The sequence below is a fragment of the Gavia stellata genome, chromosome Z (genome assembly GCF_030936135.1).
Source record: "Gavia stellata isolate bGavSte3 chromosome Z, bGavSte3.hap2, whole genome shotgun sequence".
In the NCBI taxonomy this organism is placed as follows: Eukaryota; Metazoa; Chordata; class Aves; order Gaviiformes; family Gaviidae; genus Gavia; species Gavia stellata.
Window position 1 is genome coordinate 20,539,828 of NC_082637.1, and position 16,514 is coordinate 20,556,341.

Sequence of the window (16,514 nt, forward strand, 5' to 3'; positions counted from 1 at the left end):
ATGTAAGTAAATGTTAAGGAGGGTTTTTGATCCTGGGGTACATAATTATCAATGTCCGTCAGCATGATGCAGGGAACTTACTTCTGGGTTCTTCAGGAAGCTAGTGCATGACTGTGTTTCTGCATTATTAGACTCGTAAGACCCAGAGAGATATTTTCGTGCTTCTTAAACAAGGAGAAGTAAGCTTAAATGTTCTGTAGTGTATTCAGGTCAATCCCGTTGGATTTCCTTGAAGTTGATAGCGTGCTGTATCATTCTAGCTTTAAGATTGATACGCGGCTTTTAGTGTGACTGATGAAAGCTTTAAGCCTAAACAACATAAATACTGATGCTTTATTTTTTAGGCAGCTTTTCTTCTGCCACTTGTGGCCCACATGATGAGAGATGGAGTAACTGCCAGTAGCTTTAAAGAGCAGCAAGAGCCAGAATGTATTATTGTTGCCCCAACTAGAGAGCTGATAAATCAGATCTTCCTAGAAGCAAGGAAATTTGTGTATGGGTAAGTTTTTTGCACTGTTGCCCAGTATTGATTATTACTTTGCTGCATCAGCAGTGCTTTATTTTTTTTCATGAATACTTTCAAAAATTTTTCTGTGCCATTCAGATGACTATTTAACACTTTAATTTATATGGTAATACTGGCTAGCAGGTTTCTTACTATATGAATAGGGATTTAAACTCCTAATCTTCCAGATATTGGAGGGAGGAGGAGAAGATAAGTACTAAACTTGTGTCACATCACATTTACTGATGAGAAAAATGAAATTTCTTGAATGAAGTAACTTGAATTTAGCTTGCCTTATGTAACTTGCTTTTATTTTCATCTTGGTAAAAACAGAGGTATGTGTTGGGAGTTTTACTTAACTTTCAGTGATGGTTTCTGGTGAATGTACTTTGCAGTGTTTCTGGTCTCGGACAGAAATTTCACAGCTCAAGCAACTTCTAGCTCTGCTTCCACAAAACATAATAAAAGGTCTAAGCTTGTCACTGGGCCCTTGGATGTTGTGTGAGAGTACATTTGTACTAGTTTGCCAGTGATCTTTTTACTGCTAAGTGAAAGCAGTAGGTTTCACCAGTGCACAGAAGAGAATTAAATCTATTGTCTGTGATGGCTTATTACTGTTGAAAGGTGGAACACAGAACATGGTCAGTGCAAAATCTGGGGGGCTTAATTAGACTTGCCTTTGCTTGTTCAAGCAAACTTACACTTGGAGGCTGTCTCTGCTTTTGGGAAGTACCATCATGTTTGTATATCCTCTTCCTAAACATGTTACTAAGGATAGCTTCCTAATCTCTAAAACTGTTCTAACTATGTAGCTAGTTCTATAATTATGCTATTTTAAACTAGATATTGACCTGCCTAGTGGATGAGGGAAAGGCTGTCGATGTTGCCTACCTGGACTTTAGTAAAGCCTTCGACACTGTCTCCCACAGTATTCTCCTGCAGAAGCTGGCGAATCGTGGCTTAGACAGGTGCACTCTTCGCTGGGTTAAAAACTGGCTGGATGGCTGAGCCCAGAGAGTTGTGGTGAATGGAGTGAAATCCAGTTGGTGGCCGGTCATAAGCGGAGTCCCCCAGGGCTCAGTTTTGGGGCCAGTCTTGTTTCATATCTTTATCGATGATCTGGATGAGGGGATCGAGCGCACCCTCAGCAAGTTTGCAGACGACACCAAGTTGGGTGGGAGTGTTGATCTGCTGGAGGGTCGGAAGGCTCTGCAGAGGGATCTGGACAGGCTGGATCGATGGGCTAAGGTCAACTGTATGAGGTTCAACAAGGCCAAGTGCCGGGTCCTGCACTTGGGTCACAACAACCCCATGCAACACTACAGGCTTAGGGAAGAGTGGCTGGAAAGCTGCCCCGCAGAAAAGGACCTGGGGGTGTTGATTGACAGCCGGCTGAAGATGAGCCAGCAGTGTGCCCAGGTGGCCAAGAAGGTCAACGGCATCCTGGCCTCTATCAGAAATAGTGTGGCCAGCAGGAGCAGGGAGGTGATCGTGCCCCTGTACTCGGTGCTGGTGAGGCCGCACCTCGAATCCTGTGTTCAGTTTTGGGCCCCTCACTACAAGAAGGACATTGAGATGCTGGAGCGTGTCCAGAGAAGGGCGACGAAGCTGGTGAGGGGTCTGGAGCACAAGTCTTATGAGGAGCGGCTGAGGGAACTGGGGTTGTTCAGCCTGGAGAAGAGGAGGCTGAGGGGAGACCTCATCGCTCTCTACAACTACCCGAAAGGAGGTTGTAGAGAGGTGTGTGTTGGTCTCTTCTCCCAAGTGACTAGTGACAGGACAAGAGGAAATGGCCTCAAGTTGTGCCAGCGGAGGCACAACTTTTTCTTCACTGAAAGGGTTGTTAGGCATTGGAACAGGCTGCCCAGGGAGGCAGCTGAGTCACTGGGGGTATTTAAAAGGCATGTGGATGGGGTGCTTAGGGACACGGTTTAGTGGTGAACTTAGCAGGGTTAGGTTTACGGTTGGACTTGATGATCTTACAGGTCTTTTCCAACCTTAGTGATTCTGTGATATAGATTATTTCACAGTAAAATAGCTTTCGAATTTAGAAAGTTTCTGCTACAGCTGCCCTGCAGTAGAAGCAAGATAACCTACATTTGGGGGGCAGTTAATCAATGTCAGGGTGTGAATCTGTTGCCTGTAAAGAATTGCATGCGTATTGCTCAGTTCAGATTCACGATATTCTTAAGCTCTTTGGTTTAATTCACAAATAGGAATATGAAATATATATATTAATTGGTAGTGGATAAATGCTGAAATGTTATGAGTCCAACCTGTCTGTTCTTGATTGAAGCTTTCTGAAAAGTTCCAATTAAACTTGGTAAAAATTTACCAGGTTTATCTGAATCACTGTTGTTGCATATGAAGCTGAATTAGTATCTTCAAGAATAGACAGTTTGAATTTGAATGCATGTTAAAAGCCTTCACAGGAGGTTATAAGGATAAGCTTGTAAACTTGCCCTTCAGCTCTGTAAGGGAGTTCTTGCTCGAAGAGGTGGTTTTCTACAGAAGAATAACTGATGTAGCTCTACTCAGTAAATCTAACAAAAAACCTTAGTAGGAAGAGCACTAAGTAGCTTAGCTTTTGAATGGGTTTGCAGGCTAATGCTTGAGTGGCACACTGCATGGCCAGTACCATTAGTTGCTTTACAAAGATCTACCTGTGTACGTTTGGTTTTTTGCACTGTCCTTTCAAAGTGTGGAAAAATTACTTTTGAAGCTCTAAAGGCACATATTTGGTGGTTCTGCTTTTTCTAAGTATGCCGTATAAAAGGGGACAATGTCTAACGCTGTTTTGGCTCTTACTGCCAGTAACTTTCAGTTGAAAGGGGAGGGAAGAGTGCAGTTGGAATGAAGCGTTCTTTCCAAGTAAGCCACCCATGCAGCCTCTATTATGTAGTATGAATGGGAACTTTGAGCTTACAGTGAGTGAGTGAGTTTCTGGTCTTGGGTCCTGCTTTTGGTTATAAGCTGTGCTGTATGGTGAAGGAATTGAACCACTCCAAGTAAGCTGGTTTATGGTAGATATGATGATTTTTTACATATTTTCATGAAACAGTACTGTTTGCATAATTACACAATTAATCAATTTTTTTTTTTTCTATGTAATAGAACTTGTATAAGGCCTGTTGTGATCTATGGAGGTACACAAACAGGCCATTCAATTCGTCAGGTAATGCAAGGCTGTAATATACTATGTGCCACTCCAGGAAGGCTTCTAGACGTCATTGGAAGAGAGAAGGTAAGATCTTAAAACTTAATCTGAATTCCCTAAACACTCTTAGCTTTTTATATACTGTTTTTCATTCTTCAGATTCGATAGAAGCCAAGATAGAGCCATGAAAACCACTCAGTATGCTGCCTTTTTACAGGCCCTAATTTAAAGTACAAGTGAGCTTTTCTTGGAATGTCTAAATACCATGATGTTTTTGAAAGAGTAGCATGAGTCCAGATCTCTGCAGTCCCTTTCAGGGTCCCCTGGAAAATATCAGTCTAAATCAAACTGGCTGCAGTGTTCTTAGCAATTAAACTGTAGAGTTTAAATACATGGAACACCTTCTCTTAGTTCTCCTGGAAAATTCCATAGCAGATTTTCACTTGATGTCCTGTTAGTTTGCTACAATAGCTTTTATCTGTCTGGAACTATACTAATACTAATTCATTGCATGTTTTAATAGTGATTTTATTTGAAATATAAAAAACTCCAGGTGTAATATTGTATTTGAATTTTTATTTTTCCAGCCATTGTAAGTTCAAATCAAAATTGTTACATATTATAATGGTGGCTCAGTGATATTGCATTGGACAAATGAAGTTTGGAAAAAAGTTTTGGTAATAAACTGGAGATTGGCTTTCTGCGGTTGTCAGGCTTCTAGTCCAGATGACAGACTTGATCAGCAACAGTGAAGTTGTAATGTCCTAAATAATGCTTTCTGACATAAATTTTTTCAGAACAAGGAGTTTCTTGAGAATATGTGACGGTTATACAAGAGAAGCTTTCTAAAACTCAGACATAATTTCAAAATAGATGTGCTGAATAATAGTCGATCTATAGGCTCTATCTTGGTTTACATTGCTGAACCAAGTTCTGAAGCACTTCAGTGTATGCATACTATTAGAATTAGTGCAGATTAAAAAGTTAAACAGAGGTTGAAATGCAAATAAAACATAACGAACGTAGGCTTTTAGTTGTGAATAATTAACTTGTACTAGAAAGAAATAAGTAAAAGGTGGATTTTGGCAATTAGGACACTATACGTGTATACTGTCAGTGAACCAATACAGTTTTTCTTTCACTGAAATACTTGCAGATTGGTTTGCATAATGTGAAATATTTGGTGCTAGATGAAGCGGACCGCATGCTTGATATGGGTTTTGGGTTAGATATGAAGAAGCTGATTTCTTACCCCAGCATGCCACCAAAAGAGAAACGTCAAACACTGATGTTTAGTGCCACTTTTCCTGAAGAAGTTCAGAGGTGAGTAAAGTAAAAATGGAAATACATCTGAAGATGTACTTGTATAGAGCTAAATATCTGAAGAGTTGTTAAGCGCACTCCGTATGTTTAAAAGCTTATAATCTTGCTGGAAGATACTGAAAAGCTAGGATGTTAACATTCCTTGTTGAAGACTTCCCTTTTTTTAGGTAACAGACCTCCTAGTAACTTGCATAAATTAACTGCTTAATTTAGGTGGGGACTGTAAAGCAACTTACGAAGTTTGTCTGAAGGCTTTTGAATTCCCTTTCTGCAGAAGTCCTCATACCGTGCCCCTGTTTGTTTCTTGTCCGTCCTCCACCACATCTGTGCAAGCTCAGAAACAGTGATCTTTCTGTTTCACAAGCAGCGCTGGTAGCGCTGTCTTTGGCACCAGGACATAATATAACCAGACATCCCAATTATTGCTCAGCTTGCCAGCCTTTCTGATACACAATCCTTATTTACATGCATAAGTGCTATTTGGTTTTGGTAGCTTTAAAGTGTCCACAAATGGGTTTAGGATGTATCTTAACAGCTCTACTACTACCCTTAACATCCACTTTCCAGAGTCTGAGAGAACAGTCTTCAACAGCTGCTAGTGGGGTTGCTGAGCATGGGAGTAACAGAACAAAACATCCCATTCCCTGCAGGTGGATGGAAATTATTCAGTATTTCCGCTTTTGAAGAGACAGGCATCTGAATACTCATTCTTAAATCAGAGGAGTCTAAACTTCAGTTTGAGCAGTTGACATAATTTTGGTGGCTTTTGTTGTAGGGATACTATTGTGAAAGTATCACTAAAAAATACCAGTAAGCATATTACAATTTTGAGAGCGTGTAAACTGATCAGACCATTGCAGTGAAGTATGTTGGTACTTCAGTGAGTCAAATCCTGACAACTTTCTTCTGGCCTTCAAAAAGCCCGAACAATCTTTTTTGAGGCAGGGAGAAAACATCTTCAGTAGTTGACTGTCCTGAAGGAAAAAGAGGAATGGGCTTCTTTCTCCCATTCAATACTAACAGGTTTTGGGGAGATGAATAGCCTTTAAGTAGAATTGAATTAACTTTAAACTCAGTCTTAAGTTGCCTGTTGTGGCTTTGGTTAGAATCATAGAATCACTAAGGTTGGAAAAGACCTTTAAGATCATCAAGTCCAACCGTAAACCTAACCCTGCTAAGTTCACCACTAAACCGTGTCCCTAAGCACCCCATCCACATGCCTTTTAAATACCCCCAGTGACTCAGCTGCCTCCCTGGGCAGCCTGTTCCAATGCCTAACAACCCTTTCAGTGAAGAAAAAAGTTGTGCCTCCTCTGGCACAACTTGAGGCCATTTCCTCTTGTCCTGTCACTAGTCACTTGGGAGAAGAGACCAACACCCACCTCTCTACAACCTCCTTTCGGGTAGTTGTAGAGAGCGATGAGGTCTCCCCTCAGCCTTCTCTTCTCCAGGCTGAACAACCCCAGTTCCCTCAGCCGCTCCTCATAAGACTTGTGCTCCAGACCCCTCACCGGCTTCGTCGCCCTTCTCTGGACACGCTCCAGCACCTCAATGTCCTTCTTGTAGTGAGGGGCCCAAAACTGAACACAGGGTTCAAGGTGCGGCCTCACCAGCACCGAGTACAGGGGCACAATCGCCTCCCTGCTCCTGCTGGCCACACTGTTTCTGATGCAGGCCAGGATGCCGTTGGCCTTCTTGGCCACCTGGGCACACTGCTGGCTCATCTTCAGCCTGCTGTCAGTCAACACCCCGAGGTCCTTTTCTGCAGGGCAGCTTTCCAGCCACTCTTCCCCAAGCCTGTAGTGTTACATGGGGTTGTTGTGACCCAAGTGCAGGACCCGGCACTTGGCCTTGTTGAACCTCATACAGTTGGCCTTAGCCCATCGATCCAGCCTGTCCAGATCCCTCTGCAGAGCTTTCCTACCCTCAACACTCCCTCCCAACTTGGTGTCATCTGCAAACTTACTGAGGGTGCACTTGATCCCCTTGTCCAGATCATCGATAGAACTTTTAAACACAAGTGGCCCCAAAACTGAGCCCTGGGGAACATCACTTATGACCAGCTGCTAACTGGATTTACCTCCATTCACCACAATTCTTTGGGCCCGGCCATCCAGCCAGTGTTTTATCTAGCAGTGTCCATCCAAACCATGAGCAGCCAGCTTCTGCAGGAGAATACTGTGGGAGACAGTGTCGAAGGCTTTACTAAAGTCTAGGTAGACTGGTTCCTCAGTCAAGACTTTATTCATAGTTTTCTGTATTGAAAGAATGTCTTGTAGTAAACTAATAATGTCCTTGTTTCTGTAGCCAGGAATCTAGTGTTCAAATGATACTGTACATGAGTTTGTTCCATGTTCATTCCATCTGTTTACTGTTTGTGTGGGAGTGTGGTCTCACTTTGCACTGCATCCTGGGAAAAGCTCAGGTGTGCCTCCCTTTAAGATGCTCATTGTGCTCTGATTGGCTCAGGTTTTGGGGTTGAGAGAGGAATCTTGATCCCTTGATCTCTAGATCTGTTGTCTTTATCAATGTGTTTTCGCTAATGCTCTTGCTATGTGTTTTTGCTACATACTGAGGGTTGAGTAAAGAGTACTGTAACTACTGGCATCTGAAAGGAGATCTCTTCAGCTGTGCAAGACGTTCACTGTCTGCTTCTGTTAAAAAAAAAAAACAGATCTACCTTTCGACTGTCACTCTTGCAGGATTTATGAGTGTTGGTAGAAGACTGCTGAAACCTGAGTGCTTGGATCATGGTTTGGAAGTGCATAATAACGTTCTTGTAACCTTTTGAAACTGGAATGCCTAAAGGTGATGCACTTATTTTAGAGAGTGAAAACCCTTCTTGTCTGGAGTCAGTGTCTTCCTGGATTTACTGCCTTTCTGATTCTGGAGTCAGGAAAGCTGATGTTTTCCTATACTCTGCTATCAAAACCACTTTGGACAGTATACTACTCTGGTAGTATGGGACAAGGTGCTTGCTTTGTCCGTGCTGGATTCAGGCTCTCCTATGCTTCTATTCAGTGAGTGTAATAAGATTTAGTTTTAACCTGCTGTTTGGTTTTGTACCTGACTTTGGGTCTCCATTATTACATAAACCTTTGGTTTGATCATCGGGGCTCTTTCTGTGTATGTGAGTTGAGAGAACCGTGCATTTCCTAGCCGACTGATGAACTTCAGCTCAGCATTTGGGGCTTTATGTCCCCCGTTAGAAGGTCTTTTGTTTCTTCTCTCCCTTCCTGTTTTTTGTTCACTGTTCCATTTTCAGAGAGTTTAAACTTGCCCTTTACTTTCGATTTAGAACTGTGTCTCTCTGTGAGATCTTAAACTAGTCAGATCTTAAGACCAAACACATTTAAATATCTATTAACTTGTTTATTTGCTGTGAAAAACACCTTTTCAGTGGCAATTACACCTGTAAATCCGGTGAGAGACTCAAGTCCTTAGGGCAGTCCTTTAACATTTTTAAGACTTTGTTCTTTTTTAGGAATTTGCTCTAAAACTTCAGATTTCCTGTTTTCAGTTAAAGGTTCACTTGTTTACTATCTGAATTTTGCCACAGTGGAAGCTGCTGTGTGTACACAGGACATGAAGCATACTTGTGTATTGATATGTTAATACACTTCAGTAAAACTGGAGTATTATGGGGCATTCCAAGGAATTACCTATTATGGCGCGTTTGAGCTCTCAGATCATCTATGTAAGGGATAACTGAAGAGGAATGCTGTCTGAACAGAACTTGAGTTTTTTTGCCTATGGCAGCTGGTAAATAAATGCCACATAATAAACTGTGTTCTTAAGCACTGCTTTTGTTGAACAGTCGAAAAGGATGGTGGTGTCTCTTGGAGGCCTGTTTTGAATTCTGGCCTGTGTACGATTCTCTCCTGTCCTTCCAGCTAGTGATGAAATAGCATCCTGAGAACAGTTCCGTGAGCATATATGTGGATAACCCTTTTCATTATAAGCTTATATGTAGAACTCCTTCTGACATGGCTAGAAAATGCAGTGTTTGTAATATGAAAAACTGCAGGCACGTAATCGGTCTGTGCACCTTCATATTGGTCAGGGTTTTTGGTACAGCTGTCCAGAAAACAATGCAGACTCTTTTGAGTTTTTAAAAAATGCACATAATGACTACTTATATTCTCTGCCTTGTGAGGAATGATACAAGTATTTGTTGTGAGGGTTACTTAAACATAAATGAAGTTACTTGATCTTAAAGCAAAAATAAGCTACGTAATAGACTTCATGTTGCTCAATTTTGTTTCTTTTCAAGGCTGGCTGGTGAATTTTTGAAAACGGATTATTTATTTGTTGTTGTTGGACACGTGGGTGGAGCTTGCAGTGATGTTCAGCAAAATATTCTTCAGGTTCCTCAGTATTCCAAGAGGGATAAACTGATAGAAATTCTACAAAGCATAGGTAACTTTCCTTATTGCTAATTATTTTAAAGGGAAGACCAAATTGCTTGTTTTTAAACTTGTGCTCTTGCTGTTGACCAGGTCATGATTCCATTCTATTACGTGTGTTAACACGCTTTACAAGAGTACTGATTGAAGCTTGAAGCAGACCTCGGGGAGTTCTAGGTTTTTTAGGCGTATTTGTGTTACGGGTATTTGTCAAGGTCTCATCTCCATTGAGTACTAGCAGACAAGCTTCCCAGAGGATTAGTTTCTTTATACAGTCAGTTACAATATTTCAGCATCTGGGTGGTATTATGTCCAGATTATAGGTGTATTAAACTTCTTATGTGAATGTTTGGGCCTATATTTTGTTAATGGCTGGGATTTTTCCATTTTTGCTCTGAGTGTATCTTAAGTTTTAATGCTGAAAACTGGAGGGGAGTTTGGAATCAAAAAATGGTCTGTGTACCTTGCTGTTCAGTGCTTAGAATGGTGTGCCACTTTTAGCCACATGCTGTAGAAAGGGAGTGCGTGCTTATCACAGAGAACAGTACTTGTTTCTTCCTTTTATTGAGAAAAATACAATGCACTTGTCTTCACCTAGGTTTCTGTGTTGATGTAGAAATTGATGGATTGAATTTAATTAGTTCACAGAACGACAGAATCACAGAATCACTAAGGTTGGAAAAGACCTATAAGATCATCAAGTCCAACCATTAACCCAGCACCACCATGCCCACTAAACCATGTCCCCAAGTGCCACGTCTACACATTTTTTTAAATACCTCCAGTGATGGTGACTCCACCACCTCCCTGGGCAGCCTGTTCCAGTGCTTCACCGCTCTCTCAGTAAGGAAATTTTTCCTAATACCCAGCCTAAACCTCCCCTGGCACAGCTTGAGGCCATTTCCTCTTGTCCTATCATTTGTCACTTGGGAGAAGAGCCCAACACCCACCTCTCTGTAACCCCCTTTCAGGTAATTGTTCAACACGGGCAAGAAATTACAATCATACCATAAAGACTTTATTCAAAACCCATTCTGATAGTAGGTGTTTACATAAATAGCTGCAATTGTGGATAGTGAAAATGCATCACGTTTCAAACTGCAGTGGATCTGAACTCTTGTTTAACATAGGTCATGAACGAACCATGGTGTTTGTGGACAAAAAGAAGAAGGCAGACTACATTGCAGCCTTTCTTTGTCAAGAAAAAATACCAGCCACTAGCATTCACGGGTAAGTATTTTTTAAGTGAAAGTCAGGTAATAGTATTAAGTGAAGGTTGATTAATACTATTATTTTATGAGAAGCTTTTGTTGAGTTTTCATGTTTGGCCATATCAGTGTGACTTAGCTTGCCTTGTTTCAGATGGCTCTATAATCCTCAGCAGCTCTGCCCCATTGAGAATGTAGTGTTTCTGAAGGCCAGTTCTGGCAGCATTTGCTCAGTATACATCTTTCTGTTTGATCCCACTTCAAATGCTGTATATGAACTGGACAATCTTATGCCTAATGCTAAAAAAAAAAAATAATTAGTGTGTAATAAATTCAGTAGACTCAGCTGTTGTTCATATGTAGTTTTTGTCATCATTTGTGTGACCAAAACCAGACCTTTTGGTGTAACTGGTGAGATGATACTCATAAATTCAAGTGGCAGTTGTGGGCCTTCCCCTCTGCCTTACGGGCTTCCTCAGAGTGACAAGGTAAGTCAAGTCATGCACCATACCAATTTCTGATGCTGTTATTTCTGCCTCCTTGACATGTTCATGGACATAGCATTTGCATGGAGATTGATTTAAAGATTGATTGTGTTTGTAGTCTGCTCATTGTAGACTACATTGTTGCATACCTGAACAAATGCTGAGAAACAAGGTGAAATAGTTGCAAATTCCAGGTCTAAACGCATCTAAAAAGATCATCTGTCTTTCACGTAATTAGGTGGAATGTAGTTCTGTGGTGTTTGTTCATATGTCAAAATGCAGGACAACAAACTGAATTTTAAGACTCCCAGTGAGCTGTAGCACGTCAAAAATATAATTTTGCAACATTTTTCATGTTGCAGTAGGAGGAAGAGACTTGAATTCTTGCCAATAAAATGGTGTTTTGGGCAGTGTGACAGACATCAGAATATCGAGGTTGTAGATGGGTTAAAACAATATTAGTACACAGATACAAGATGTTTGTGTGTATCCTGTGCCCTGTCAGTTTTACAGGGGTATGTGAAGGGTCATTTTCAGAAGATCTGGTCTTCTGTTCTTGGCTAACCTGAATTGCTATCCCACAACCTGTCCTGTGTGTGAGGAGGTTCTTAACACGTTTCTGTGGAATTATTACACTGTGAGTTAAGGTGTACTTACAAAGAGAGTAACTGGTTCCATGGAAACTTCTGAAAGGACATCAATGTTAGTGATCTCTGATTCACCTGAGTTTTTTGGGTTAAAATTAGTTAGCGTAGTTGCTCTTCTCTGGAATAGTGGTCATACCAGACTTAACTAAGTGTTCCATGTTAGATTCAAAAGAGCACCTTTTTTTTAGCTTTCTAATTTGTTTTCTCCATTTGGACAAGAAAGAATATGAGTTAAACTCTGATCTATTGTATTTAAGTACTGGATAATCAGTAAATATTCTTTAAAAATGCAAAACGCAGAGCAAATCTAGTTTTCTTCTCATGATGATAAACAAAAGGCAAGTTCTATACTGTTGGCTGGCCACGCTTTCTAGTATATCTGAAAAATGGCCCATGCAGGAGTCTCGGTAGACGACTTCTTTGCTATTCTGGCTCCCTGTTGCAAAGCAGTAGCAAAAGCACTTTTAACTATGGCATGAGTTAAACAAGTGGATCTTCTTAGGGAGGCAGTGAGTTTGATACATGACTGGTTCTTTTAAAAAAATTAATTTCTCTAGAGACTTACGTTAAAATAATGGCTGTGTCTTACTGCTAATGACTTAAAAATTCAGAAAAAACTAAACTGGTAGTGTGTGGGTTGTTGGTTTTTAGTTTTCCCCGAGAACTACTTCTGTCCGTGAATCATGACCTTTTAACTTGTATCTTGAATAATACTGCAGATTTTTCAAGACATCCATTCTTACCATTGCTTTCTTTGTAGAGATAGAGAACAGAGAGAGAGAGAAGTAGCTCTTCAGGATTTTCGTTCTGGAAAATGTCCAGTTCTTGTGGCAACTTCAGTGGCAGCAAGAGGTCTGGATATTGAAAACGTTCAACATGTTATTAACTTTGATCTTCCTTCCACCATTGAAGAGTATGTACACCGAATTGGACGAACTGGTCGTTGTGGAAATACAGGCAAAGCAGTTTGCTTCTTTGATAACAGTTCAGATGGCCATCTTGCGCAATCTCTAGTTAAAGTGCTTTCAGATGTAAGTTTCAAATCATAGTGCTTAACTTTTTCTGTTCTTTAGGATTTCACTTTAATGTACTGAGCAACTATTATTTCTTTGGTACAGTTATGGAATATGAATTGGTAAAGCAGTCAGAGTCTCTACATTCACTTCTCTAATTATGTAGGCCCAGCAGGAGGTTCCTGTTTGGTTGGAAGAAATTGCTTTTGGTTTTCAAGGAGAAAGAGTCTTTACATCAGTTAATACCCAAAAGGTAAGTCTGGAAATGAACTGGAAGTCTTGGCTTTTAGAACTTTATCTCAGTATAAAACTGTGTTTAGCAGTATATATCCAGAGTAATGCCACTGAAACTGTTTCGACTGTAAGCGTGTCCCTTATCTTAGTTGTGCATCTTCAAAGTCCTCGGTATTTCTGAAACTAATTTTGTACAACTTGCTTGACTTGGACTTTTATAGTGTGGCCTTACTAGCTGCATTAGTCTTGATCTGTAGCGTCAAGAATTACCCTGGAAGAAAAGGTTTGGGCAAACATACGCAAAGGCTGTAATTCCAGAAGTTTCTCTACTACACATATAGGGTAGGAGCAAGTAGTTGCTAGTTACACAGTCACTGCTTGTTAAGAATCACTCGATCAACTAACTCATTTGACTACAAACTTCAGCTAATTGTAGCTAGATAAATGCCCCAATCTGACCCATGTCAAAATTGTTCTTAATGTCTGTGATGGGGAGGAGCCTTCTGGTCTCTTAGTGTTGCTGATACCAGATGTTAAAATACGACTTGAGTAAATGAGACAGCCTAGGTGGTACAGCTCTCAAATCACTCTGCAGTCAGTAGTTTAGGACTTAAATTCTATGCCTGCTCCTACTTCAGATGATTTTCTTTTTCAACTGATGTTTGAAACTTCTTGCTTTTATCTGCTTGGATTTTAATGCCTTCATGAAAAGCCTTTCCTTGATCTCTTGCTTCAGTAAAAGCTTTATCACATGTCAGTTGCATTCTAAATGTTAATACTTTCTTAAAGACCACAAGAGAAATAATTACTCTCACTGCTTACACAATGTTTGAAGCTTAAGTTGAAGCTCAGTCATTCCTTTCATTAACTGTCTTTTTCCATACCATAATTATTGAAAGTATTGGGTGTTTCGGGTGTATTTACCTGTCTGATCAGTTCCCTAATCAGATCTCAATCTTTTTTCTTTGGGTCTTCATGGAACCTCAGTTACACACTTGAACTTTTGCTTCCTTCTCATGCATGCAGCCTCAGTGGGTCTTCCTTCCTGTTCAAGGACACTTTTTTAATTTGTATAGATTGCTTTCAAAGGTGGATCTCATCAACCTTTTGAGCCTAGATTGCTTCCAAATACACATCTCTAGCCTTTGCAGAGTGTCTCCCAGCATTTCATGAAATCTGTCATTTCTAGGTCCAAGTCTGTCCTTCATGTCCTTTATGACCTCTGAGTTAACAAATCTGGCTGTGACTGTCCACATACTTGTGAATAGAACAGTTTCAGGGGAAATCTGTCTGTTCGCCTTGGGAGTACTGCCCTCTTAATCGCATACATGCAGTGCACCAACTCTTGAGTTGGAGATCATCAGGTTCTAATTCCTTTCTTATGAGATCTTCTGATGTCAGTGATTCTGACATAAACTGTTCATTTGTAATCAGCCCTCTTTTTTTCTTTGAAATTAACTATTAAAGCTGTTTTTTGCTGGTTTACTATTACTGAAAGAGAGGCTTTGATCATCTAGTGCCCTTTCTCCTGGTGAAGAAAGGTAACATCTTAAATGTGTTTTTACAGTATTCACTTTCTCTTTCAAAAAGAATGCATGAAAGGGCCATTTGATAATCAAATGATGAATTTGAAAGAGGAATCTGTTGGAGGCTTTTATCTGATTATTTTGGGACAATCTTATAGATGACTGGGCTTCATCCTTTTTCCAAAGGAAAAGGATTTTGCTGGGGAAGTAATGCAGACAGTAATTCTTAAGTAAGAAACTGAGAAGGAAGTTTTCCCCCAAAGTTGTGTGAACTGATTTGTGTTGGGTAAGAGAAGAAGTTGGGATTTGAACTTTGGGAAGGATTATTCCCACACTTGATAATATCTGAGGTTCATTAAAGTGCATTAATTTCATACTGGGGTCTAAAAACCTTACGTATAGAAGTTTAATGATGAAAGAGCTTCTGTATGTATTTAAAAAACCACGATGTTCAAATTACACTGAGAGACATGCATGCAGAAGGCTAAAATTTCGTAGTGACTTTTACTGTTAAATGATTGAAAGTGTTAGTATTCTAAACTAGTACCTGTTCTGTTTCCTAGAATTACAGAGGCAGAGGCAACATGAACCCAGGAGGAATGAAGATGTATTCTTCAAGTGCATTTGAGTCATGGGATTAAAACTACTTCAGTATCAAACTAGGTTGTATTCTGTTGTGCTTTAAGTGAACTGTTGCAGTTAATGTTCCTTACTGCTTACTGTTTAAATGAGTAGCTCGTATCATATTCTAAAGCTTGCAGCAATGTATATGTACTCTGTTATAATGAACCCAGTGATGATTATCACTTAATGTAGGAAGTCAAAACCAATTTTTAGGGAAACATTTCAGGTATGAAGCGTTAAAACGTTCAGTAAGTGTTTGATGCTTTGTAGCTAGTTTGCTGCTGTAAAAAGATGGGGATTTTGCAAGTGGAAAATAGTAGATCACTTGAACTTACTACTTTGTTATCAAAATTCTGCATGGGAAGATAGTCTTGTGAAGACCTAGTTCAGGAAAGAGCTTTATGTAAAGGGCTCATCTAAACTTAATGTTCATTCCTTTTTGTAACAGGTTAGTTACAAAATTTGAGTCTAGTAATGAGATGACTTAATCTTAGGGATCTGTTAAACATCTTGTACACAGTTACTTAATAAAAGCTTGAGGAATGTGTATTGATGGTTGCTTCTACATCAGATATACAAAAAAGCATATGTCATTGCAGTTCCATGAACTGGTATTATTTTGACACACATGGAACATGTGCATCTCCATATGGAACTAAAGGTCAGTGGCTACATCCACAGCATAGTTGAAACACATGTTTTTACAGAGCCGTCTTCTGAGAAGGATGGAACTCTGTGTTGCTTCTGGTACGATGTTTTTGCCTTGGACAGACATAATTACTCCTCTGTTATCTCTTGTGGAAAAGTGTGCTTTAGAACAAGCTTGGTGGCTTGTGTTCAAAACAAGTTTCCCAGACTTGTAGAAGCTATGGAGGCTAAGCAGCCATTAACAGTTCAAGGAGATTTCCTTAAAGTTGCTTTTTCTTTGAAATGTTTTTTTTTTATTTACCAGTGCAGTATGCTACAAAGATGCATAACTTTGTGTCCCAAAGGAAAATGGCAAAATAATTATAATTTGTAATGTCTTGCACAGCTGAACAAGCTTACAAGCATCTCATGTTCTCTGGTATTTAGCACACAATGCTGAGCACTATTTCTTGTACAGTCTTCCGACTTAATACGGGGAGGTAATAAATTTAAGCTCTGCTTACAAGGCTGAAGGTTTAATGCCCAAGTTTGTGGGAATCAGAACTGACTTGGGCAGTACTATGTAATCTGTTATTGTGGAAAAGCGGGCTGGCATTCTTATTTTTTGTATTAATATATTTTCAAAAGTATCTATGTACTTAAATATCTATTTACAAAAATACTGTTATTCTTGTAGACTGTAGTTTTACTGCCACATAACATGTCAAAAAGTAAAATAAGTCTTCTGTACTTGGAAGT

The 16,514-nt window shown here is 40.0% G+C and overlaps 1 protein-coding gene across 1 annotated transcript in view; it reads left to right on the forward strand.

The window, feature by feature from the left end:
• Window positions 1-15,145, forward strand: part of DDX4 (DEAD-box helicase 4) — a 42,421-nt gene extending 27,276 nt beyond the window's left edge. Inside the window, exons 13-20 of the mRNA XM_059833458.1 lie at window positions 345-499; window positions 3,620-3,749; window positions 4,819-4,985; window positions 9,259-9,404; window positions 10,522-10,621; window positions 12,492-12,762; window positions 12,911-12,997; window positions 15,068-15,145. Coding sequence (XP_059689441.1) covers window positions 345-499; window positions 3,620-3,749; window positions 4,819-4,985; window positions 9,259-9,404; window positions 10,522-10,621; window positions 12,492-12,762; window positions 12,911-12,997; window positions 15,068-15,145 — 1,134 coding nt within the window. The remainder of the gene's footprint in view (window positions 1-344; window positions 500-3,619; window positions 3,750-4,818; window positions 4,986-9,258; window positions 9,405-10,521; window positions 10,622-12,491; window positions 12,763-12,910; window positions 12,998-15,067) is intronic.
• The last annotated feature ends 1,369 nt before the right edge of the window (window positions 15,146-16,514 follow it).